General features: G+C 44.0%; 1 protein-coding gene and 1 long non-coding RNA gene across 4 annotated transcripts in view; one reads left to right on the top strand and one right to left on the bottom strand.

Annotated features, from left to right (window-relative positions):
* Positions 1-247: 247 nt before the first annotated feature.
* TNFSF15 (TNF superfamily member 15) lies at positions 248-25,370 on the bottom strand. 3 transcript variants are annotated; one of them, XM_027105089.1, is made up of 5 exons: positions 24,746-25,370; positions 10,258-10,300; positions 9,256-9,303; positions 5,579-5,826; positions 248-3,874 (listed from the first exon to the last, which is right to left on the bottom strand). In XM_027105089.1, exons 1-5 carry the CDS (start codon positions 25,025-25,027, stop codon positions 3,782-3,784), a joined length of 714 nt encoding a protein of 237 aa, XP_026960890.1. In that variant the 5' UTR covers positions 25,028-25,370; the 3' UTR covers positions 248-3,781. The 3 variants fall into 3 exon arrangements, with proteins under 3 accessions (XP_026960890.1, XP_026960887.1, XP_026960888.1); XM_027105086.1 differs by having other exon boundaries at positions 248-5,826; positions 24,746-25,367; XM_027105087.1 differs by lacking the exon at positions 24,746-25,370 and adding an exon at positions 10,862-13,512 and having other exon boundaries at positions 248-5,826.
* Positions 19,399-26,883, top strand: part of LOC113619775 (uncharacterized) — a 187,672-nt gene continuing 180,187 nt past the window's right edge. Inside the window, exon 1 of the long non-coding RNA XR_003432525.1 lies at positions 19,399-21,209. This is a non-coding gene — a long non-coding RNA (uncharacterized LOC113619775). The remainder of the gene's footprint in view (positions 21,210-26,883) is intronic.

Below are 26,883 nucleotides of genomic sequence, written 5' to 3'. Positions count from 1 at the left end.
CCTAATTCATAAAAGGAACTAAGTATATTCCCTCCTTCTCTTCCTTTCCCTCATCTGACCAGAGTGGCGCAACCTGTGGGGTTTCATAGTCAGTTTGTCATAGGATTTATTATGACCTGTGAAAATCAGTTGCCATTTTGAATTCAAATACATGGAGAACTAGAGGCATTTTAAAACCCCAAGAGGTTGTCCTTAGACCTTAATCTAGAAAGAAAAATAAATGAACAGATGGACAAAAGAATTGATCTAATTATTAAAATTCTGCAGCTTTCAATGCCAATTTATTAAGTTACATCTATTAAATACTTTACACACATACAACATTTCATTCACAGTGATTGGAATCCATACAGTAGTGCTGGAAGACGGGGCACTTATATCTGTTAAATACATATCCAACAACATACAATATGCAATTTACCTTGGGTTTGTGATGTTTTAACATAAAACATAAAATCAGTAGAAGCACATGGGGCTTATCATTAAAACCACATAAACACCTATACTTGTTTAATCTTTTCACCCCTGAAACAAAAGGGGGGAAGTTACATATTTTAATGACTTTACAAATAAAGTCATCTGATTAAGTTCAGCTACTTTATTTACTCAATATTGTGTGTCTCCTTCCTCCTGAACGCATATGCAACATGGTAGTGGGACTTGCCTGTCATACTCCCTCTTGCCTTGGCTCTCCAGCATCTAGGTAAGTGCTGCCATGTGACATATGCTCAAGAAAATAACTGAGTCGTGGATGACATGGAAAGATTGCTGGGCTGGGTGTCAGGAGATATGCATTCTGGCCTCACACTGGTACTAGCTACTGTCTGGCATTGGGCCATTTTCATCACCTTTCTGAGCCTTGCTTCCTTCATCCTTAAAATGATGTAACTTGGAGCAGATAAGCTCTGCAGATCCCGTCAGCTCTAAAATTCCATGATGTGCTCTATTGGTCAACATCTCAGAGTCACTGTGTTGGACAATCTCTGAACAAGTGGGAAATGGCAACCACTTCTAAGCTAGAAGTCCAGAACTCTTGACAAGACCTGTCAGGTTCTTAATGATCAAATAGAACACACAGAAGTCAATTGAAAAATGACCGTGTAATCAAAGATTTGGAAAAGACCTCAGAAATCCTTTGGCTCAATCCTTTCTCTCACCTCAATGAAGGAATGGTTTCTACAAAAGCCTTGAGATGAGCCCTTTGCTTGAATGTCTCCTGGGACTGAGCAATCACTATCTGGGGACATTCTATTTTGGGGTGGAAAGTTCATTTGGATATCAAGCCAGAAATGGTAACCCTGTAACTTCAACTTAGTAGCCCTAGCTTTTTCCTCTAGGGAGACACGGGAGAAATTTCTTCCCCCTTTCTACGTCACCCCATAGATATTTGATAATATTTCTCATGTCTTTCTCCAATTTCTCCTCCAGTTGTTATTAATTACTATTTAATAAGAGCAGAGGGTAATTGGGTGAGCCTAGGATTATGATTCAGGGGAACAGTATCCTAGCTCTAGATCACCATTAACTCATTGTGTGGTCCTGAACAAGTAAGTCCTGTCTGAGCTGGTATGGTATTTTCTTCTTAAAATGGGTGATGGAATGGATGGCAGGGGTAAATGTGTCTCAGAGCTTGGAAAGTTGTAAATATGGTTAACAGAGTGGAGCAGGGCATAGATGCGACTACTCTGACCCTCACTCTCACTGCTGGAGCAAAAGCATTCAGGGGTTAACAGTCCACTGAATTCTTCCCAGGCCCAGCTGTCAGTGTGATGCAATAGCTCTTAATATCCAGGACAGCGGTACATTGTTTAAAAAATTTCTCCTAAAAATGGCAGAATACTTCCAGGACTCTGGGTCTTGGGAGAGTAAGAAGTCTTGAGGCGAGTGGCTTCTGCATGTGTTTTGCAAGGTGTAACGTGTAAAGAGTCCTGTGCTGAAGAATTAATCCCCAGTGTCACAATCATGGAAACACGACAGGGAGAGGACTTGGGAAAATACCTTGCGAGAGAAACTTGGTAACAGACCTGCCGTGTCCACAGTGAGCTAGTTGAACTTTTATAAGCCAGAGGGGTTATTGACGATCGCAGAGGTGGAATTTCCTCTGGGATGACATAGCCTAGACTGAAATAGAGGCAAGGGCTCTGGCATGCCTAGTTATTGAACTGAACCAGACACCTTTCTGGATGTGAAAGTGTACTTTTTCACATTCTACAGTATGTTAGTCAAAAAAAGCTAGGAATTTTAGTAGCTTAAGCAATTTTGTTCCAAATAGATCTAAACCAGGGTCAAAATACTAGTGACCCCATGCATTTTGATCATGGCTTCTGTATTGGCTGAGAAACACAGGCTTTTCAAAACATCTGGGTTATCCATAAAGTTCTAATATTTTCATGGGTGTTGATGGCCAAACTCTAGTCCAGGAGATAATAAACCTTTCTCTACATGTGGCTTAAATAATGGATTTTAGCACAGAAAGTACCTTTATTTTCCCCCCTTTTATTTATGGAGAACTATCCTTGAATAGCTATTTAAAAAAGCACTTAGAGTAAACACAAGTCATTTTGTTAATGCTCATCCTTCATCAATGTCACCCATTTTCGTAATGAGAAAATATCCATGTGTCTAAAGTTAGCTAACTAATTAGCCAATACAACCAGAGTAATAAAGGATCTGCAGACAGTGGAGGTGCTAAGCAGTCAGAACGAATATGTCTGAGACTAAAATAATTTACCTTTGTATCCCCAGGGCAAGTAGGTACTCAGTAAGTGTTTGTGGAATTGATTTGAATTCCGCCTTTTCAGAGACGTGGAATCGGTAAAACATTTTCTCCCTAAATTAACTATTTTCTAAAGTGCATAAGCATGCTCCTTTTTCCCTTCCAAATCTTTGGGTGCACCCCATTTACTCCTTTTAGGGGACCATCACATTCTTAAAAAGCATTCTCCCACCTCACTCTCCCAACTAGTATGCTAAGTTTTGCTATGGACATAATGCCTAGGAAACAGAAGTTCTGACTTGAGTTCCACTAGGAATGTCTGGCTGGGCCTATCTGAACAGTAAAAGAAATATCAGAGAGAATTTAACAGATTCAGCAGTGAAGACTTGAGCACAATACAATCTTCAATAAACAAGCTTATGACAGGAGCAAAACAAATGTGTGGCAGGGATTTTTCCAAAGCCTCAAGTCTCCTAGGATAGTAGGAAATTCCTATTTGTTGGATAAACTTCCAAATTCACCAGATTCCCTGTGGAAGAGAGGGAAGGTTTGAGGGCCCTTGGTATAGGGGTTCCTTTCAGTGGAGGGGACTCTGGACTCTTCTATGCATGCAGATCCTTTGCCATATCCCAGGTTGCTGGGTGTGCTCATGGAGGTGCAGGCAGAGCATTTTCTTTCCCTAATAGGGTGTTAGTTCTGATCTTGGAGCCAGACTGGAGTCATTGATAAAGCATTCCTGATTTAACAATAAATATTGTTCTAGGAGTTGGTTGAGGAAACATTCTCTCATCAAGCTGAGTTTGTAGTTACTGAGGAACCTTTCCTTTCTGCTTTAAGTAAAGGGTAATTAGTCTGTCTGAGATGCCCTTTCCCTGAGGCCATCTGCTGCCTGCCCACCTCCTTTCAGGAGTCACTCAGGCTTCACTCCCCTTGTGAAGTCACTTCTGAACCAGGTGGAGGTGACCGTGCCCTGCTCTGTGCTCATGCTGGGCCTGTGCTGTTTTGAGAAGCTGAGGGCTTTAGAACCTTAACCTCCCAACTCAGAAATTAGAAGTTAATTTTTATTTAATTATAACTCAACAGATATTGATCAAGTACTGCTACACCAGTCATCATGTTCAGGAACCCCATAATGCATGTCTCTGCCGCTGTAGTCTCCTGGTGAAAAGAGTAAGTAAGAGTGATGTCATTGCCAAATTTGCTTTCAGACCAACCTGTGAGGTCTCTCACAATAGGGAACATTTATTATAGAGACCAAGGTGCTGGAGATCACTCCGCATGTCACACTGACATGCTCTCAGACTTCACAGAATGCTTGAAGTTAGCATGTTTCATCCCCATGAGCTCATTTGATCCTGGGAAACAGATTGGTGGATTCCTCCTTTACAGACAAGTCAACAGAGGCTAAGAGAGCAGAAATGCCTCTCCAACCCTTGACATATGAGTGCAGAAAACTCATACGGATTAGAGGATATGAACTCATTGAAGCAATGGAAGGACCTTCTCAATGTTCAGCCTCTTCTTCAGGAAAGATGCCTTGGCTGGGCTGATTAGCCAATTCCACATTTAAATCCCTTTGAATATTTTAAGAGAAAAATACCCATATAACGCTCTGCATAGAAAGTTGTGAATCAAACCTCAGAGCAGATCTCGGTTAACATCTCCAGATGTGGTGACTGATATTTCCCCCCCAGGGAATAAATCCATTGTCTCTTGGCATCAGTCAAGTTTGTTATATAATTGGTCTGTTAGCTAGAACTCTGTCTTCAAGTTTTTTGAGTGACCTAATCAGCTGGTTATATTACATAGTCAGGAGAGCTTCAGAAATCTTCTGTAACAGTGTCTGATTTGTTAGAACTTAGAATTAGTCCTTGGAATATGTAGAGCGATATTTGACCAGAAGCCATCTAGTGTATTCATGTACATTTGGGTAGAGTCTGTCTCAAGTCTTCATAGTGTCTTTTGGGTTAAGGTAGCACACACATAAAAGGCGCTCAAGAACACTGTTCTGAATAGATGCTATTGTTATATGTATTTCGACATACACATGTGGAACTCACACTTGCTTGTTTTGATGCATGTGTACATAGTAAAGAGAAAGGTAGTTTTTCTCACTTGCCATAGATGGCGTGAAAATCAGTTTCTTTTTTTGAGAACATTTATGAGAAATATCAGCTCTCTTTTCATTTTTGTAGGCAAGGCATTAAAGTATGTGTTTAGAGGAACTGACGTAGGATTTTGCCTCTCAAGGGTTTACACTGTTTTCTAGGGCATTAGGTTTTGTTTTCAAGGTTCCTGAACCGAAGCAAATGCTTCATAATAAAATTGAACAGTATCTGGGCCCTCTGGTGACAAATGTGTAGTAGGAAGGCGTGGAAATGTTCCGTTCATCTGGTGATCAGTGTTTTAATGTTTAGAAACTCACCACTCTTCCAAGAAACCATGATAATAGGTCTGTTCTCTTATGCCTTTTTCCAATTAGTATTCTCATCAGTAAGGCACATAAAGTGTGAACTTAGGGCCCCTAAATTTCATGGCTTAACCACTGTCTCTATGGATGTTCCAAAAAAACCTTCTAGTTATAATTACATATGAATGAGGAAAATTAGGAGCTAAGAGGCAGAGGACCTTCACACAACGACATCTGCCTTGCCACTATAGCAAGAAGGCTCCGAAGAAGGTTTTGTCTTCTTTTGTGTAATCCACCAAAGAGATGTCACTGACGTTCACCATGAGCTTGTCCCCTTCATTCAGGAAGAACATGGCCCCTAGGTAGATGGGTTGGAACCAGTTGCTGCCTATTTCACACACTGACTTGGTCCCCATTAGGAGCTGGGTCGGCTCAGGGTAGCTGTCCGTTACCTTGGTGATGACCACGATGATGGAGTCTGGCTTGTTTAGTCGGCTCCCTTGGCTGATTTCACCACACTCGGATGTGGTCCCTCGGAATGTGACCTGGGAGTAAACAAAGTAGTCTCCTGACTCTGGGATCACCAGAAATTTGTTGGTGTAGTTCATCCGGTTCTTGGTGAAGGCCAAGCCAAGTTCATGTTCCCAATGCAGAGCTGGGAACTGATTTTTCAAGGACTGCGTGGGAGTTTGTCTCACAACTGCAAAGACAAGAGGGAGGTTTCATTTGCTTGTGTCAGAACCTGTGGAATTTGCTAAAAAGAGTCTTAAATCATTTTCAAAGAGTAAAGAGATTGGATAAAACCAACAGCTAGCAAGTTCCTTGAGGAGGAATGAGTAGAGGATGTGTGAGTGGACATACACATCTGTTCAGAGAGTAGCATCTTAGGTAGGTGACCTCAAGCAGATTGCTTTGCCTCTCTGAGCCTGAGTTTTCTTATTTGAAAATCTTGAATTTTTTCCTGAGCCCTGTGATCCTGGAAAAGAGTTAAGGTTAAAAAATCTCTTTACTCCTCTGTGTTTTGGAAAACAGCTTACAACAAAGAACTCCTCTTCCCCAGTGACCTAGATAAAACTGATGGATGACCTCCCTTGTTTAACTGTGCCAAGGCCAGACACCAGCCCTTCCCAATTCCCATTCTTTGCTTCATAAGTGATTAGCTGGACTGTTTTATCCTCACTGATTCATCGGAACAAAATGTTTTTTAACCAAACTTCAGTTAAGTTTCTCTCCTTCCTCTAGGCCCCTGAACTTCGGCCCACCCTCAACCTGACCCTCAACCTGAATCAGCCTCCTGAAAATAGGCTGGCCTCAGGGTAAAACATTCTCTGAGCCTGTCAAGCCAACCTTTCATCCCACTTCCCCACACCTGGTTCATTTCAGCTTTGTGTCCTCCTCTCTGTAAAAGAAAAACCCTTTTAGCCTAACTCTTGAGACACTTGCAGACTTTATGGTCAGAGGTTCTCCTGCCTGCAGTAGTCCCTCACCTCCCCTATCTCCCCACCTTGTGATAATCCTTTTGCTTAAAGTATTTCTTTACTAAGCAAAGATTTGCTTTTTTGATGTACCTTTCCTTAAAAAACAAACAAATAAGAAAAAAAGAAGAAAGGAAAAGGAGATAATAATACCTGTGGAAAGGATTAAGAGATGGTTAATTTTTTTTTTTTTAATGTGGAATTAGGAATATCCTCTAAACTACATTTACTTTTGTTAGGCTTCTGGTTTCAGAAATGCTCTGCTACAGACAGAGGGCATTGCAGAGAGAGAGAGTCATGTTCCTTGTTACTCCCTTCCAATGCATGGTCCAAAGCCACATGAAACACAGGTAGTAATTAATAAAAAATTAGCTTGCAGAACACCAGAGATCCAGAAGATTTTGTAAATGCTTCTCCCACATCAACAGGGCCAAAATGTAAGACAAAATATAATTGAGTTGTGGAGTGAAAGGGACTGGGGCTCCGGGCTTCCGACTCTGTATCATGTAGGTTCTTCTCTCTGAGTCTCACTTTCCTGTCTGTGAACTGGAGACAAAGCTCCCTTATAGTGTTGTTCTGAAGATCAAATGAGTGAAAGAGACATGGACATATTTATCATGGTGGCTGGATACAGTGTTAATACATATTTATTTTCTTTCCTCAAATAAACTAACATCTTTCATTTTGACAGATTAAAAAATAAGCCTGTTTCATTTTATATATTTTTATATGTTTTTATGTTTGCATTATTTACAAGTATATGTTATATAGAACATATGAATGAATGCTTTTTGTGAGGTTATATCTATAGCAGAAAAAAAAGAATAGAATCACACCATTGATTCAAACCAAATAAGATAACCTGCAATAAAACTAATACTTTTCAGAAAAAATTAAAACACATTTTAATTTCCTACAACCTCTTTTGAAATCCATAGCAATTACCATTATGCACCGTTGGCCATAGTTTTGGGATAGGTCATATTTAAGTAAGTGTTCAGCAAACTTCTCACCTGGTAATTGACCAAAAACCTGGTTCCTGGATTTTTCTAAAGTGTCTTTCCCATTGCTGACTAGACTATGGCTTCTTTTGCAATTATGACACATGTTCAGAATGTGTGTGTCTCCCCTGGCCCCTGTACTAAGTGGCCCCTGGAGAGCTCTGTTGCTTCTTTGCAAGATCTGTAAAGGGCATTTTTATTAGTCACCTCTTATAGTCTCTACTCCTTTGTGGGTGATGCAATAGATTTAACAAATTCATCTCAGTGATTAAAAGCAAAAATCATGTATTTTCTAGACAAAGCAAGTTCTATTAACTTGGTATGCAATTAGGCCAACACAGCAGCAAGTAGGAGATTGGGTAGGAAGTATTTGTAATGGAAACAGTTGGAGTCAGTCTCAGATCTCAACCCTCCTAGTCCTATGACTTGGGATAAGTGAATTTAGTTGTCTGAGCCTCAGTTTCCCCATCCTGTTTTGCTGATACGCAGATTAAAAGAGATCCTGGATGTAAACTGCCTACCACAGTGCTTGGTACATATTAAAAGCTCAGTAGAACCTAGATTCCTTTCCCCATTTCCACTCCCCCCATTCAATAGGAAGAGGGTTGGCATCTCCATACTCAGTTTCTAGGATTTTCCTGCCCAGCCGGTTCAATAACCCCCATTCTTAGATGCAAGTGGTAAGTGATGGTGACTGGCATCTCCCTGGTCCTAATCCTCACTCAGGACTCACCGCAGTTCCCTCTTGGTCAAACGTTAAGACAGGTGTTGTGGGCCACAAGGATATCCCCCTTCTGGGTTGCAGGTTTTCTTACAGCTCAGAAGAATATGCTTGTTTTTTAACTTTCTAGTTTTTCAATGGATTCAGCAAAGTTTATTTATTTATTTTAAAATTTGTATTGGAGTATGGTTGCTTTACAATATTGTGTTAGTTTCTACTGTACAGCAAAGTGAATCAGCTATACGTATACATATATCCTCTCTTTGTTGGATTCTTTCCCATTTAGGTCACCACAGAGCACTGAGTAGAGTTCCCTGAGCTATACAGTAGGTTCTCATTAGTTATCTATTTTATATGTAGTATCAATGGATTTTTAACACGTATTTCTGCACTGTCTTGCTCTTTTCTCTGGAGTCGTAGAAGTATATGTGACTCCAGATGTGAGGTGTCAGGAATTTCGACACTAGACTTGGGAATCTGGCCAACCGGTGATGTTAAGAGATTGCTCTTAATCTCTTTACATCAATGAAAATTCTTTAGAAATACCTACCTGAATCTAAGTGTCCAATAACTTCTTGAATGGACTCAATAAATTGGCTTAGGGGAGCTTTCATCTTTGACTAGATTCAAAATTACATGAATCTCTGAATCTGAGGAAAGCCATTTCTGAATGACTGAGTGTGAGAATGAAAGAGAGAAACAGTAGATAAGGAAGAGAGCTGATAGAATCTGGAAGAAAATGCCCAAGAAACATGGGGCTTTGGACACTTCGAGAGAGGAAGACATCTGAAGACCCTGACTGAGAGGAGGAGTCTGTTACCAAAGGGTGTGGTTTCCAGTTTAAAGCTACAAGAATGAGTTTTGGCAAACACTGAAAGAAACCTCAAGCCCAGGGCCCATAGTCTCCTGGAAAACACACCCGGAAGAATTACCTGTTAGGTGTGCCCTTGGCTTATCCCCACCGGCTCCAGGAGGTGCGTCTGTAAGGAAAGGAGAAAAATGCTTTGTATGAGTCAGAGGGTGATTGGAGTGAAGACAGCCTTTGGTGAGCTGCACGGTGCCTGCAGCTGGAGAGAAACATTCCTCTCCTGCAGTTTGGTCCAGGTCTTTCTTGGGGGTGGGCAGGGACAAGGCAGCCTCAGGAGAAATAATCTTGAACACAAATGAACCTTGGCCCCATGACTTTGGACAAGTTATCCATCCTGTCTGAGACTCTGTTTTCTCGTATCTAACATGGGTACATCAATTCCTTCCATGGATGATGGGTGCTCAGAACGATTCCTGGCACATGCTTGGTGTTCAGCAAAGCTCACCTCGCCTCTCCTTTGCTTCTGTTGGTTCTGTGGGAGCTGGTTGGCCTTTTGCCTTCTTCGTAGTCCCTTTAACCATATCCACTGAGCCATCTGGATGTCCTAACAGAACTAGGTGGGGACTACTCTGTAGCTATATGACCTTGGCAAATCCCTTTCCCTCTCTGGACCTCTGTTTCCCTATCAGTTCTCCAGAAGGCCTCAGCATTTCCTTTTGGTTCTCAGAGATGACTATACTGGACAAGTGTGTTCTAACTACAGTGATAAAGATGATGTTATTGATGATAAAAGGAAAAATTATTGCATACTTTTGATGTGCTAGGTATTGTTCTAATATCTTTAAAGGAATTAACTAATTTAATCCACACTAACCCTGGGAGGTAAGTACTATTATAACCACTTTTATTGGTGAGTAAACTGAGACAGAGAAAGGTGAAATTATTTGCCTAAAGGCTGTCAGCTCCACAGGCCATGCACTTGGCCAGGGCACCATTTTGCCTTCTTAGTGACTGGGGAGGAGCCTCTCTTTTCCTCTGGGTCCTGCCTCTTAACTTCCCATGTATCAGACTATGAGAAATGTGCTTGTCCCCCACAAGAAAAGGCATAAAATATGAACACACTTACAAGATCGCTGATATGAAGGTCCAAGCTCCTGTCCTCTTGGAGTCTATTGGGTAAGAAAGATATGGTTCATATTATCTTGTGGTCCTTTTGACCCCATACCCATGCAGCTGCCCATGTTATGGGCGTGTTTAAGATGCTGCTGCTACCCAGCCTCAGTACTCAGAGATAAGGGAAATGGGAATGAGAATATTGAGTTGATGGGAATCTTGCACCCAAGCTCTCTTCTTTCATCTTCCAGCACCCCAATGACCTTTCTCTCTCCTATGCTTGTCTCTGAAGCTCAACTTTAAAGTTTTGTCCTGAGAGCTTTTCCTGTTCCATTCTAGGGCACTCTGTCATCTTATCATTGCTTCTTTTATTTGAACAAATAGCCTCACTTGCTTTATTTTATTTTCTTCAGCACAATTTAAAAATTGGAACTGTTGCAAAAAGTGATACCAAAAAAGGAATAATGACTATGCTCTCTTTCTCATCAACCTCCAAAATCCTGCCTTGTTTCCATGCAATATATGAAGACTTTTTTATTCTTGCAACCCTAGTTTGTGAGCCATTTCAGATACCACATGGTAGTTAAAAAGAGTAACTGATTTGGGGGTAGACAGACCTGAATTTGAATCCTGGTTCCACCATTTATTAACAATATAATCTTGAGCAAGACACTTCCGCTCTGAGTTTTGGTGTCGTCATCTGAAAAATGGGAATAATAACAACCCCAGCGATAGATAACTCCCAGATTTGAGATGAAGAAAATGTATGAGTCAATGCAAAGAATGCATGGAAAATGAAGAACCACCATTCACAAGACCTGCGTATAAACTCAGGAGCAAAACCAAGCTGTTAGTTTAGGAATGACATCACTCTCTTACATTTTCCAATGTTCTCTTCTCTGATACAATTTTGACTCAATCCAGAGTCTTCTCATTTGATCCTCATAACTACACAGTCCCCAAGACCACTGATCCTCATGTCACCATGAACACTTGTCATTTTACATCTTAAAATTCGTGTGTGTTTGTGTGAGTGTGTGTGTGTGTACTTGTGAATGAGAAATTGTATGTCCATGTGAGTATGAGAGAAGACAGCTTCATCAGTGGAAGACGGTATGAGTCAATGTGTTTTTGCATCTGTGTGTCTACGTGTGTCTATGGTCTGGTGTTGTGTGCATGGATTCTCTACACGCATGTGTGGTTGTGTGGATGCAGCTGTGTCGTTGGTGAGTCTAGGTCTGCGAGCAGTCCTGTGATAACAGTGATCTTATTAGAGCCCAGAGCACCAGGCTCTTTTTACTCCAAGACATGTTACCTAACCTCTATTGGAAGGCCTCTTGAAGGCAGAGATCTTGTCTTTGAATGCCTAACTGACTTTCTCCCCTTTCCAGTGCTCTTTTTTCCACTTCCTAGTTCTGTTGATGGCAACACTACTGCCTCTCCTCAGTTACCAAGCCTGAAATTTCTTTCTTTCTTCTTCCGCAAACCCAAGCTGTCATTTCTATTTTGGAGTTTCTCTCATTCATGCCTCTACGCCAGGCCTCAGCATGCTGCTCTCCGGGATTCTTCCCACAGGCTCCTAACAGAGCTTCCTCCACCTGGTTCCTCCTTTTCTTGAACCCGTCTCTTAGCCTGCCTCCAGAGGGCTTTTCTAAAGCATCCCTTTGAGACACGTCTCTGTTCATAAACCTTCAATGGCTCCCCATAACCTTTAACACAGTCCCGAATACTTACGTTGGCATTCAAAGTGCCAACTGCCATCCCAGTCTTGGTACCTACTGTTTATCCTTCTCCAGGTTCTCTGTACTCCAGCCATGAGAGGCGACCACGGTGAATGATTCAAGGGACATGAAAAAGGCAGTAAGTGTAGCTACCGTTTATTCACCGAGTAGCGGCGCTGGGCCGTGCCAAGCCCTTCACGTGCCTCATCTCCTTCAGCCTGGCAGTGGCTCTCCACGGTGGATGCTATTTATATCCTCATACTGAAAATTAGGCCTAGGACATTAAGAAACCTGCCCAGTGTCTTATACCTGGAAAGCGGAGGAGCAGGATTTTAACCCAGGTCAACTGACTCCAGAATCCCAAGCCCTCAGCCATTGCTCCTTATAACTTCCAGGCAAGCCCCTCATCCGCTGAGGTGGATGGATAAGTACTAGTGGTTCCCTGCACTGTGACAGTGGGGGAAACACAGAGACCGGGAAACACAGAGACCAGAAAACAGGAACCTGGCCCAGAAGTGGGAGAATCAGGGGGGATTACACCTGAACTGCATCTTATATATACTCACAGGTATATAATACTCACAGGTATTAACCAGGTAATAAAGATAATGACCATTCCAGACAAGGCTAAAAGCTTGTGCAAGAGTTAGGAGGCCCAACAGAGCACAGGAGCAGTTGGGAAACTGCAAGAATTTCTGCTGCCAAGTGAATATATTATACGCTTTTAGCATAGGGTCATGAGTACCATAGTCTTTGAAAACCTAAACCCAATCGACATGACTGCTTATCCAGCATCAGTAACTTTGATGATCTTGGGAGGTGGAGAAGCAGCCTAGAAATGGCCTTATTCTGTAGACTGTTTCCTTACTTGCTATTGACAGAGCTGACAAAGAACTCGATCCTTTGGCAAGGCAGAAAACTGAAGGTGAACTCAAAAAATTTGGAAGAGCCTGGTTGCATCCCCTTGTGTAGGAAATGGCTGCCTTGGTTGGCCACCTTCTACTTCATTTAGTTCTCTGCTGAGAAACCTTCTTGAACATCCTACTTATTTTTGTCTAAGCAGACCCTCAGCTAAGAGTCTGGAGCATTTCTTCTGGTTCAGAGTCCCATTGTCATTAGCAAGAATTTGAGAGTGAACACATTTCCTTATTTGCTCTGCTGGATTTCTGTAACTTAGACACATTTTATTTTCATATATGGATGGATGTGTGTGGGTTTTAAGTGGCCCACCCGGAATACTACTAAACTTCTGGAGGCTAAGATAGTGCCTGTTGGCAGGTTTGAAGAACACAACATTCCAAGAGTCTCCACGAAGAACATCAGCTGGGACCCTGTTTCCAAGAACAACATCTAAAGGCTTCCATTGCTGTTTCTCTTAATAATCACTCTGTTTGTCATGGGAGGAAGATTATTGTGATAAGAAGCAGGAATGAATGAAGAGGAGATTTGAGAGGATGAGCTAGTAGGTCTTTGAGGAAAGGTTTATGCATATGAGCTGGCTCAATGCCTGCTCTCGAGATGGTTGCTTATAAAAAAAGTCAATAAGTGGCTTACTGTCTTCCAGCTCTGACTCATGTCCATCACTTCTGATTATTCTGGGATACCAAGGAGATGATGGCTCCCGAGAGATGCTGGTCACTGCAACATTAGCTTCCAAATCTGAATAGACATGGAGTCCAAGAACACCCCTGAAGAATGTGATTTATTTCCCCTTACATACCTTCTCAAATCACTGGCTGAGAACCAGGGTCCAATTTTATTTCCCCTTCGGAGCATTTATTACTCCCTCAAGTGATATGACTTATTTGTGTGCTATTGATTTTCTCTCTCTAGCAGAATTCCAGCTGCCTGTAGAATTCTGCCTGTCTTGCTCACCACTATATTTGTAGCACCTCAGACAGTGCCTGGCACTCCCACTGGATTAGCCAGTTGGCAAAATACACTGATGCTCGGGCACCAGTGAGACAGGCAGGAAACAGAGCAGAAGATGGAGTCAAATTCAGCTTCAGTGACTGTAGCCAGAGTTTTACAATTAAAAAAACTAGGAAAGAGACCCTGTAATTTTAGAATACATGCAGAGTTTTGAGTTTTTGTTTCAATTTAAAAACGTGATTATGTAGAGGTGGGTAGCCATAATCTTTTAGTACTGGGGCCTCCAGAGTTTTTCATCAGGCTCTGTTTGGAGCATAGCCATGGCTCTAGAAATGCTTGTTGAGAGTCGTGACAGTTGGCCAGGATCAGAGCCAGAAAAGGCAGATGTGTCTGCCGATGGGCATACATATTAGTGGGAGAGTGGGTTGCCTGCCACCCTGGTATTTATTAGCCCGAGCAAAGTAAGCTGGTGCTTTTCACCCCTTAGTTCTTACAGGTCAGGGAATTTTCAGTCTCACTTGATTTTATTTCCTTTTTTCTTCTTGCTTTTTTTTGGGGGGGGTGGCTGCATATAGATTGGTAAACCCCAACTCAAACTAACCATGACCTATTACTTTAAGCATTTTCGGAATTCTCTAATACTTCCAACAAGGAACAAAGAAGGATGGAGGGAAGGAGGAGACTACTGTCTAGCTGAGGGTTTCCCTGTGCCAGGTCCTTCTGGTGTTTGTGTGGGCTTCTCAGCTAGTAAGTACTCCAGCTGCTCTCAGAAGAGGTTATCACCTGATAATAGTCTTTGTAAGCCAAAGGCAAAGAGTACATGAAAGGCCTGGGAGCTAAACCTTTAGACCAAGTACAGACTGGCACATATCAGGAGCCCCGTAAACGTTAGCTGACTACATAATGGATGAGCCTGAAGCGATGTGGTCTTTGAGATTCTCTTATTGGCATTTCCCCAGAAAAATCCCCTGAGCGTATTTTAACTAATGACCCATTTAGCCTTTCTCCCATATTCTGTACTCACTCTCTAGTATATTCATAAACAGGAAGAGATAGCTATTTCTTGCCGTCATAAATGCCACAATTGCAAAGGCATAAACGTTTTATGATCCATAACATCCTCCCAGCACTTCTAGGAGAAATACACAGACATTTGCCTTTTCCTCTTGCAATTTCCTGTTTATACTTGCACAAGGATACATCCAACCTGGACGTGTTTGATTCCAAGGTGGTTTCATTTCATCCTCCTCTAAGGTGCACTGGACGGTGGTGTTTTTTTCCCCCAGATCTTTATTGGAGTATAATTGCTTTACAATGTTGCATTAGTTTCTGCTGTACGACGAAGTGAATCAGCTATATGTATACATATATCCCCATATCCCCTCCCTCTTGAGCCTCCCTCCCACCCTTCCTATCCCACCCCTCTAGGTCATCACAAAGTATCTAGTTGATCTTCCTGTGCTATGCAGCAGCTTCCACTAGCCATCCATTTTACATTTGGTAGTGTATTTATGTCAATGCTACTCTCTCACTTCATCCCAGCTTCCCTCCCCACCCCCATGTCCTCAAGTCCATTCTCTACATCTGTCTTTATTCCTGCCCTGCCACTAGGTTCATCAGTACCGTTTTTTTAGATTCCATATATATGTGTTAGTATACGGTATTTGTTTTCCTTCTGACTTCACTCTGTATGACAGACTCTGGGTCCATCCACCTCACTACAAATAACCCAATTTCATTCCTTTTTATGGCTGAATAATATTCCATTGTATATATGTGCCACATCTTCTTCATCCATTCGTCTGTCGATGGACATTTAGGTTGCTTCCATGTCTTGGCTATTGTAAATAGTGCTGCAGTGAACATTGTGGTACATGTATCTTTTTGAATTATGGTTTTCTCAGGGTATATGCCCAGTAGTGGGATTGCTGGGTCATATGGTAGTTCTATTTTTAGTTTTTTAAGGAACCTCCATACTGTTCTCCATAGTGGCTGTAATAATTTACATTCCCACCAACAGTGCAAGAGGGTTCCCTTTTCTCCCCACCCTCTCCAGCATTTATTGTTTGTAGATTTTTTGATGATGGCCATTCTGACTGGTGTGAGGTGATACCTCATTGTGGTTTTGATGTGCATTTCTCTAATGATTAGTGATGTTGAGCATCCTTTCATGTGTTTGTTGGCGATCTGTATGTCTTCTTTGGAGAAATGTCTATTTAGGTCTTCTGCCCATTTTGGATTGGGTTGTTTGTTTTTTGATATTGAGCTGCATGAGCTGCTTGTATATTTTGGGGATTAATCCTTTGTCAGTTGCTTCGTTTGCAAATATTTTCTCCCATTCTGAGGGTTGTCTTTTCGTCTTTCTTATGGTTTCCTTTGCTGAGCAAAAGCTTTTGTTTCATTAGGTCCCATTTGTTTATTTTTCTTTTTATTTCCGTTACTCTAGGAGGTGGGTCAAAAAGGAACTTGCTGTGACTTATGTCATAGAGTGTTTTGCCTGTGTTTTCATCGAAGAGTTTTATAGTGTCTGGCCTTACGTTTAGGTCTTTAACTGGACGGGTCTTTACATGCAACACTTAGAGTGGTACAGAGCAAAGAATGTGGTGTTTGCAGCCCAGCAAATGTGGAAATCCCATCTCTATTATTTCCTAGTTGTCACTTAACCTCAGTAAGGCTCAAGTTTCCTCATCAATAAAAGTAAACAATGGGGCTTCCCTGGTGGCGCAGTGGTTGAGAGTCCGCCTGCCAATGCAGGGGATGTGGATTCGTGCTCCGGTCCGGGAGGATCCCACGTGCCGTGGAGCAGCTGGGCCCGTGGGCCGTGGCTGCTGGGCCTGCATGTCTGGGGCCTGTGCTCCGCGGCGGGAGAGGCCACAGCAGTGAGAGGCCCGCATACCCCCCCCCGCCCCCCCACACACACAGTAAACAATGATTCTTTCCTCCCAGGACTGTTGTGATGGCTAAGAAAGACCAGACGCATAGAGTGGATAGCCAATTCATTTTCCTTCTGTGTTTGTGCTCAATCAATCCTTGTGGTATGTATTTTTGGTTCCATATACCTTCCCCTTGGTCCCACCACTGTAGTGGTAAACAGAAGCCACCTGTGTGTCTCTTTATGACCAGCGGCACAGAGATCATTTCGGAGCTCTGGATGGCTTCCCGCTTCTCCCAACAGGAGGGGCCTCCTCAGTCCACAGTTTGCTTCTGGACTCCTGCCGTTTCACAGTCTCCAGGAGTTTAGGGAATGGGATATCCCTCCACCCGTTCATACTCCATGCTTGTTGCCGCTGTCAGCTCCTGGGCCTCATTAAGGACATCAGGCTGGGAGATGACCTCTTACAGCCACGGTGCTGCGGCTGCTGGGCTGCCTGTGGTCTGTTAGATGAGGAAGCTGGGGTTGAGCGATGTGCGTGTTGATTTTAAAGGGGGAATGAATGGATCGTGGAATCACCAGCCAGGAGCTGCAGCGGCGGTGTGGGATTCACTCTCCCTGCTCGCTTGCCCTCCCTTCATTTCATTTCGACAGCGCACCCTCACCTTCTCTGGATTCTCTGTCCTTTGCCCCTGGCCTGACTTTGGGAGTGAGCTGGGCTTCTCCTCCAGCTGTGCCAGGGCTCCCTGAGGCTACAGCAGAGGCAGCCACTGAGTGCTCAGTGTTTTGCAAAGGGGCTTATCGTTACCATCCTCATCCAACAGAGGGAATAGCTTGAGTGAAATAAAAGGCTCAGATGTGGAGTCTATAGAGAAGTAATGTCTGTGGAGCATCTACCTTATGGCAACAGCTTTCCGGACTTGTCCTTGCAGAATTCTCAGCAAAATGCTATGAAGAAAGTGTGTTACACTCCCCATTTTGTAGACAGGTAGTATGACTTAGGGAGGTCGGGTACCTTGTGCACCTCTCCATCCTTCTCTCCAACCGGGGAATGCTTAGTGAGTGCCTCTGTATGCCAGGGATAGCTAGGTGTCCCCAGGGGAGGAAGGGAACTAGCATTTATGAGCACTTACTATGTGAAAGGTATTTTCTAGGGTATCATTTTTAAATCCCCCTGACCACCGCCAGCAAGTGAATAATTTGCTGGGTTTATACTCAGAGGCACACTAGCGTAGTGGCTAGGAGGAGCATACACGTGGGTTTGAATCCCAGTGTCACACTCTGTGTGACTTTGGACATGTGGTTTCGATTTTCTAAGCCTGAGATTCATCTTCTTTAAAGTGGAGATAACAGTAGTACTTTCTTCATTGTGCAGTTTCAAGGATTAACTGAGATGATGCATGAAGTACCAACGGTAAACATGTAGTACACGTGTTATATGCCAGACCTCACATTAAGAACTTTATATCATGATCTCATGTACTCTTCTCAAAACGCTAAATATGAAAAAACTTAGAATGGAGTCTGATATATAATAAATTATTATAAGGCCACAGTTGTGATGTGGTGGGGCCATGGCTTTCCTTCTAATCTGTGTACCTCTGAAGCCTGAGCTGGCCTCACTGTGGGGTCCTGCTGGTCTGGATGGAAACCAGGGCCTCTCAGGGGAATGTGTAGGAGAAAGGAGGTGCAGGGAACAAGGACTAGGAGCCTTGCGTGGATTTTCGGGAAGGGTCGAAAGTGAGATTGGAGGGGACCAAAGAGAGGTGAGGAGAATGTGTGCAGATGATTCTAGAAGTAGGACTTGGAGGGAAGGGCAGAGACTGACAGTGGTGCAGCCCTGGGAAGCAGTGCCTCCCTTGGCATCCCTGACTCTTCATTGCACAGTGCTGAGTCCCCGTTCTGTGCTGGGCTTGGGCTGAGCCAGTGTGGTGCATTCAGTTATGCCTGGAGCATAGAGTCCTGTGTTCTGGAGCAGTGCTCGGGGAAGACAAAGGCCTGGCCTCTGGGGACCTGTGGGCCAGAGCGGGGGCGGTGGACCTGTCCTGAAGGCAATGGATGCCACTAAGGACCAAAAGAAGGCCCAGGCCATGGTCAAGTGCAGCCGGTAAAGGATGGATTGGAGCATGGGTTGAGGGTACAAGACCAGGGTGGAGAAGGAGGCACGAAGATAGCTCACAAATATCAGGGGCCAAGAAAAGCCCTCCAGTGCCAGAACCTGCTCCCTGGACTGGTGATAGCAGATTCCAGGGCAGCTGCAGAATTCGTTCTCTTTGACATAATTTCCATGAGCAGGGAAGTTCCGAGGACATAACTGTTACACTTGCTAATCCTCCACCCCCTGCCAGATACTTTAAGGGTTTTATTTCTAATTATCTCTGTTTCATACATTAAAAAACGGAGGCCAGGAAGCTTAAGTAACATGGCTAAGAAGTGGCTAAGCCAGAAATCAAACTGGGTTTGAACTTTTGACCCATGGTTTTTCCACGTTGCAAATCTATCTAGCATTCTCCAGGAGTCTAAAGATCCTAAAACATTTTACTGTGTCGCTCTCTCTATATTTTTTATATATATATATATATATATATATATATATATATATATGTATTTTTCTGTATAGGTAACATATACATTTTGTACGAAAGGATATAGGTTCAAAAATGTGTCCCCATTTCCCTTGTTACCCAGCCACCCAGTTTCCCCATCTGGATGCTAACAGAGTTACCAGACTCCTTGTTCATCTTCCTGAAATAGTCTATGCCTTTATAAATACATTCATATATATTAATGTACATTATTTTTTCAGAAAATGAAGTGTTTCACATTCTATATGCTGTTAATGTACTTTGATTTTTTCACTTAATATACATCTTCAAGAAATTCCCTATCCTTACACGTAGAGATGCTTCATTTTAATTTTCCATTGCATGAAAGGACCATGATATATTTAATCGATGCTATATTTATGGTCACTTCACCTAAAGGCAGTTAACCCAACCTTCTCAAATCTAATTTTGATTTCTGCTCTGCAACTTACTGGATAATAAGTTTGTCATGTTGAATCTTTCCTTACACAACCCCTGAAGGAAGAGTCCAGTTTAAAATATTTTTTAACAGTCCTGGTGACCGTTTTTGTTGCTGCTAATAAAATCCTGGAACATTACTCACAAGTTGCTGTTGCTTTTCCACAGTCTGGTCTAGGGACCCAGCAGGAAAGGAGTTGGTCCTGTTTTCTGGTAGAACGAGGCCAGGCAACACAGAAATAGTATATAGTTCTAGGTCTGCCCCCACCTGCTCTGTGACCCTGAACTTTTCCTTCCCTTCTCTGATCCTTGGCTTCTTCAAGTGTAAAACGAGGAGATTAGACTAGATCAAGGGTCAGCAAACTTTTCCTGTAAAGGGCCACATAGTAAATATTAACTTTGCAGGTCATATGGCCTCTGTCACAAATACTTAACTCCTTTGTTTAGTGTGAAAACAGCCAAGGCAGTACGTAAGCAAGTGGGTGTGGCTGTGTTTCAATAAAACTTTGTTTATAAAACATGCAGTGAGTGAGATTTGGCCCATGGGTCATAGTTGCTGGCCCTGGAACTAAGGGCACTTCCATCTCTTAATTTCTATAAATCTGTGAAGAGCTTTTCCACTTAGGGGAAAGAAAGGGACAAATACCCAGCTAGTGCCCATATTGCAAGCACTTGTGAGGGGCTTTATAGAGATTCCTTAGAACCCTCACTGCACTTCAGTAGGGTGGGTATTATGGGAAGACTGAAACTCGGGGAGCTTCTGTACTTTGCTCACTCTCTTCCTTTCAAGTCCTTTTGAGCCTTCTCTTCTCAAGCCTCAACTCCCTCCTAAATTAGAGTAGAAAAGATTCTCAGGGATGCTGGCCTCCTCTGGTTGCTACAAGGATGGAATGAGGAAGTCCCTTAGGGCAGCCCTGGCAGAGGGAACGCCCCGCTGAGGACTGGGGACAGGAGAGCACTGGAGTCCTGAGGGAACTGAGGGAAGCCGGGGTGGCTGAAAGGCCAGAGGCAGGAGAGAAGGGAAAGGGGTAGAAGATGAAGCCACAGAGGTGACACAATGCAGTGAAAGCTTCCAAGGAATAATTTTGGCTCCTGTGTGGAGAATCAAGACCAGGCCCATCTTTACAGAATTTCCTGTTTCACAGAATACTCCTGTTTCCTGTCCTCCTCAACACATGAGGGTGATCCCCTCATTCATCCACAAAAAGGGCAGATGGAAAGTATTTTCGTTGATCGAGAGCTTGACTGTGGTTGGGGAGGAGGTGGAAGGGAGGCAACAGGGAAGCCGAGAGAAACCGGATTTGCCAACTGAGACTTGGCTCCGTCCCTCCCCGCTGCGACCTTGGGTGCTCACGCAGACGCTCTCTCTCCAAGTTCCTCGTCTGCCACACGCCACTGCTCACCGTCTTACTGCATCTCTGGGTTGGTGTGAATATCCCGCGGGATCATGTTTGGGAGAGCTCTCTACGAGTCTGAGGTGGGAGCTCATATCGTGTCGTTATTATTGTCATTATTATCATCAGCTTATCCTCTGCTGCTGCCGAGCCAGCTCTTCAGGCCTGTGAATGTATCTGAGGGTCTGTGTGGCCCTCCTCTCTCAGTTTTTCTTGTGTTAGGATTGAATTGCCTTTTGCCTGGCCACTGTGGGAATGGAAACCTCATTCCATAAACAATCTCAGATTCCATGGATCTCATGAAGGCTGTGGGCAGAAGAGGAGGACTGTGGGGCTGCGTGCGGGAGGTGAAGAGGAGGGGGGAGCAAGGCTGGGACACGGGGGAAGCGGGTGTAGGTGGCGGCGAAGGTGGCTATTGGCCCCTAGGTGAGTCTGGGGGAGTCCACGCGGGCAGATCACAGTGGGGCTTTGTATTTGCAGAGCTCGTGGAATGTTCCAGGCTTTGAGGGAGACAGATCTGAGTTTGAGTTCTGGATCTAGGTCTTACTAACTGTGGGGTCTAGATCATAAGAACAAGTGCAAATGAAAAATAAGAGGCTTAGTTCCCCCTGTTGAAAATAAGGGACGAGATTTCTTTCCCTTCCTTTTTCCTAGAGCATTTAGGTTAGAAAACTTGTAAGTACTTTCTTCTTGCTTTGAAATGTATTTAAATCCTTTTGAAGAACAGATAGGCCTTTTCTTCCCCCCCTGCCCCCGTGACCTGGGAGCATCTCTCTGAAATGTGAACACCAGGAGAGGTAATGCCCCCACCTCCCAGTTTCTGTAGGAAGACAGGTACTTAATTTAGGTGGGCACCTTGCTCCAATTTGCCAAACTACCATAAGGAAATTAGAAGTTGGTTTTTCCCCTGGAGAAAGCCAATTACCTAACACAGATGGTCACTTCAATTAAGAGGAGAAGTTTGGACGAACTCTGCGTGACAAATGGTGCTGTCGAGTCCTGTTACTGCGTAATTGTAGCTCTCCCCACATTCCCAACATATAAACTGCTCCTGCACATACCTTGTTAGTGCTGTCAGAGAACTGATATTAGTATCTTTTTTTGGTAGAAAGAGAAACAGACTCCAAAAAAAAAAAAAAAAAAGCCATGTGCTTATTTACACAGCTGGAGGTTATGGAGCTGGGAGTCAAACTCAGGTGACTAAGAGTCCTGACATTTCATTGTTATGTCCCCAAGCTGTCCCGGTGACCTGGTTTTCCCACTTGAATCCCATCTTGTTGCATCTCTTTTGAGCTGGTTATTGTCTGTTAGCCCCTGCGGATCCACTCTATGCCCTGAGCCCTCACTGACCTCCTGGCACACTTGCTCCTTGGCTCTTTTGAGCCCGGCTTCCAATTGAGTCTGGCCAAGGGGATGAGAGGCTGGGGGCAGACTGGTCAGAGTTTTCCCTCGCTGCTTTCTGTTCCCTCCCTGCTGCTTTGGCAGATGGCCTTCCTCAACTCAACCCTCAGCTCCTCCAGGCAGGCCTTCTCCTACGTTTTAGGTCTCCTTGGGTTCCTCTAAAACTTTTTCCTCTATTTGCCTCTTCAGGCCAAGGGGTGGTGACGAGCTTCATACTGTGGTAACCCCAGGATGCTTCCGGCCCTGCGGTTCTCATTAATCTGTCTGCAACTCAGTAAATTGACCTTTCTTTGAACTCTTTAAGCACTCTTACTTAAATCTCTTCTTTGAATGGGCCAGGTGTTTCTTTTCAGTACTCCCTTTGTTTCATGTGCCCCAGCCTTAGCCTCATTTTCCTTTCTTTTTCTTCTGACTAAGTTATATAGCTTGGCCAAACCACAGCTCCAAAGGTCCCCATGACAGAATGGGGTATTGGCCTTTGCATCTCTTTTTTTTTTTTTCCGGTACGTGGGCGTCTCACTGTTGTGGCCTCTCCCGTTGCGGAGCACAGGCTCCGGACGTGCAGGCTCAGCGGCCATGGCTCACGGGCCCAGCCGCTCCGCGGCATGTGGGATCTTCCTGGACCGGGGCACGAACCCGCGTCCCCTGCATCAGCAGGCGGACTCTCAACCACTGCGCCACCAGGGAAGCCCAGCCTTTGCATCTCTTGAGTGCCTGCAACAGGGCAGGCATGCAGCTCCTTCCCTCGAGGGGCTTCCTGGGCAGCGCCAGCTTGTGCCTCACACTCTCTTCCTAAGCACATCACTGGCCTCCACTGTACCGTGGCATCGCACCTGATGGACTTCTAGATCAACACAACATGGGCAATCTCAGACATCGTTTGGGGCAGAGGGAGTGTTTTCATCAGAACGCAGGAGAGCTCAGGTTACAGGAAGCCACTTAATGCCTCATTCAAGAACAGCCATCTCTTTCTGGCTAAAGAGGGACTGAGTCCAGAATGCTGACTGCACGCTGCAGTTTGACTTTGTTGGAACCAGCCCCATGGTGGTCTAGGCATCACAGCCTGAACCCCCGTGCCCTCCCATTCTCCTGGAACATGAACAGCATTTCCAGTTGTCTGCATATTTCTACATTTCCTGAATGATGGCATGTGGCCATGCATGTTGCTGTCTGAATCTCAGTCTGTTTGCTGACCCTCATGGGTGGTGAAAGTTACACATTAACCATGGCTTGCTCATGGTCTCTGCTTTGAAGTTGCCAGCAGTGCTTAGAAAACAGGTTTCCAATTAAACCAACTGAAAAACCTGTTTTCCCCTCTGGAATTTAATACTTTGGACCGAGGTTGAATTGCCTACCAGAGATTATGTAGGAGAGTTGTTTTTGGTTTTTTTTAAAGGGTATCCCTTGAATGACACATTCTTCAGGTTTTAAGGTTTTTGAAGTTCCTAGTCTAGAACTATGTTTTCCCCATCACCTGTCAGCACCTGCCCACCATTGCACCATTGTTTTCCCTAGACCCTGTATTCTTTTTTGGCTAAGCTTCCTGACATCCCACCCCTACCAAGACCAGAGATAAATAATCAGGTGGGAGATTCTTTCTTGGGCTTCGAAAAAGAATATTTCTAAACCCAAGAAAGGGGAGTTGATTGAGTTACAGCATCTACATACATAAGAATACAATACAACCATCTGTATCATCATGCTGCTGTGAATTTACTAACAATAAACAAAATCATAATAGGAGACTCAAAACAATCCCATCTTATTAAAAAGTATGAAATTATATATCCCCAAATGTTAATAATGGTCACTCTACGCAGTTATGGGTAATGATAATTATCTTCTTTTCCTTATCTGTGTTTTCTACCTTTTTTCAATGACTATGTATTAGTTTTGTAATTTAGGTTTTTTTTTTAGTTTTTCATTTTTTTAGAGAAAATGAATGTTCCCAAATTATCAGTGCACTATGATTATAATTATTTAAAATAAGTGGCTTGTGGTTGTTTCCATATAAACCTAAAAAGGCACAATTCATCCCCCAGAAATACTGAGAATAAAAACCAAATTGGAGTTCTCCACCTTTCACATTCTACCTTTCCTTTGCATATGGAAGCAGGGACCATGATGGACCAAGAAGCTCTGTCCAGAGCTGCGATAGCGGCCAGGTGGCCCCAGGGGGGTCTGCTGATCCCCCAGGTCACTGCGGAGTCTTGCTTACCTGAAACACACAGGCCTCTCCTTGGGCCCGGAGCTGGCCAACGAGCAGGTAGGCGGTGAGTCCTGCCAGGATAGGGAGCAACACGAGGCAGCAGGTCAGAGCGCAGCGTGCACTGTTGCTCCTGGATGCTAGCCCAGCTCTGGCCTTGGGCCTGCAGCCTCCGTCCTCGGGCAGCATTTCGACACTGACTGTTTCCCCAAAACCCGGCCCTAGATCCTCTGCCATGCCCCTGATGGTCCTAGAGTTGCCTCTAACTCCTTCAGAGCAGAGAGACCCCCCCATTAAATAGAAGCCCAGCTCTCACAGTGGGTGAATTAATCACTGCCTACTCCTCCCCCTGCCCTCCCCACTCCACTTTCCACAGCACACTGTGCCCCACCCTACCCTGCTAGAAATGCACCGCCTACAACAGAAACCAAGTTTGGTTTAAGAAAAAAAAAAAAGAGAAGGAGAGAAGAAGAGAAAAGCTTTCCCAAGCATATTTATATATACAGTGTGCTCATGTGCACCTTCCTTCATTTACAGAAGGAAGTTAGGAAAGTCCCTGGAGGAGGAGAAAATAAATTCATCAAGTCAGTGGGAGGGGCCAATGAAAATATACCTGCTCCCTGAACTGGAGGCCTGCCAGTGTGCCAGTCTGGGGAGTATGCTTCTTCCGGAAGTGAAAGTGAGTATGGGTGGTGTGGCTTGCAGACTGGGAGATGGAAACCACGTTTGCATCACCAGTTTGCTAAGTGCCGCCAAGCCCTCTGTCTTTTTGAGTCTCCTAGGAGCTCGTTCCCATTGCACAGATGGGACTACTGACGTTCTGGAAGGAGAAGGCACTTGCCCTAGGTCAGCCAGGGATTAAGACGGAGGAGCCAGGAAGAGGATCTAGTTTTTCCAAATCATGGTTTAAGGTTCTTGCCTCTACTACACGGTTGCCTGTGAAAGGAAAGCGTATTTCTAGCTTGTGTTGACCAATTGCGTGAGGAAAGAGTATGAGGTCATAGAGGTGACTGTCCATAAGGGGAGGACATTGACTTCTACTCTCTGATGAGTCCAAAGTTGACTGAGCTTACAGTTGGGTGTGTACGGGGGCCACAACATGTAACAAAGGCTAAGACTGATTAAACGCTGGCTTTGGGCCAGTCACTCTTCTGAGTGAGTTAAATGTATCCGTGAAATTATTCCACCCTGAGATAATCTTTTGACATAGAAATGTTGTTATTTCCACCTGACAGATAAGGAAACTGGAGCGTAGAGAGTACGCAGTAAAGCCAGGCTTGGAACTGGGGCAAGCTGGTCCTAGAGCATCCTGCTGATTACGCTATACTGTATGTGATGCTATACAGCGCACCTGCACAGACACCCATACCCACTCTACCCGGAGTAGGTCATATCCTGATGATTACGCTATACTGTATGTGATGCTATACAGCGCACCTGCACACACACCCATACCCACTCTACCCGGAGTAGGCCATCCCTTCCAGTTAGGGGTTGGGAGGCTTCCTAGAGAAAGAGGTGTATTGGAACAAGGTCTGGAAACTTAGGGACGGTGATAGTGGACAAGAATAGAGGGCCCTGCAAAAAGATGGGTTACAGAAAGAGGAAAGCTTAAGGATGTCCTGTGGCATTTGGTAGAAACCAGTCTGACTAGTGCCTCCATTCAGTGGCTGTATCTGCTTATATCATAGCCTAAACCCTTCAGGCTACTTGGAAAAGCCTTTCATGACCAGCCCACCATCATCCCTCCTCGGCATCCAGCTCTTCTCTTACTACGTTCTAAGCTGCAGTTTCTCCAAATGCACTGTGGACTAGCTGCACTGTTATATCTGCTGTTCCCTCCACTGGGAAATCTTCCATTCCTTTCCTTTCATATCACCAAGCTCCCATATTTTTTTCAACTTCATGTAGAAAACTTTCCTGCATCTCCCTGCCTCCAAGATGGGGTGAGATGCTCATCTGTGTTCTTACAGCTTCCCATTCTTCCTCTGTGATTGACTGCTTCATACTGCACTGTGATTGGTTGTTTTTCATCACCCTGATTAAGGTAGCAAATCTAAGAGGGCAGTCACAAGCCTTCCCTGTAGCTTCTAACATAGTAACTGTCACACAGAAGACTCTTAACCAACATCTATTGAAATAAGCATCTA

Source organism: Aethalodelphis obliquidens, unplaced genomic scaffold, assembly GCF_003676395.1.
Source record: "Aethalodelphis obliquidens isolate GAN/ISIS:26980383/991018 unplaced genomic scaffold, ASM367639v1 scaffold7, whole genome shotgun sequence".
Lineage (NCBI taxonomy): Eukaryota > Metazoa > Chordata > Mammalia > Artiodactyla > Delphinidae > Aethalodelphis > Aethalodelphis obliquidens.
This window is presented reverse-complemented; position numbering and strand designations above follow the sequence as displayed.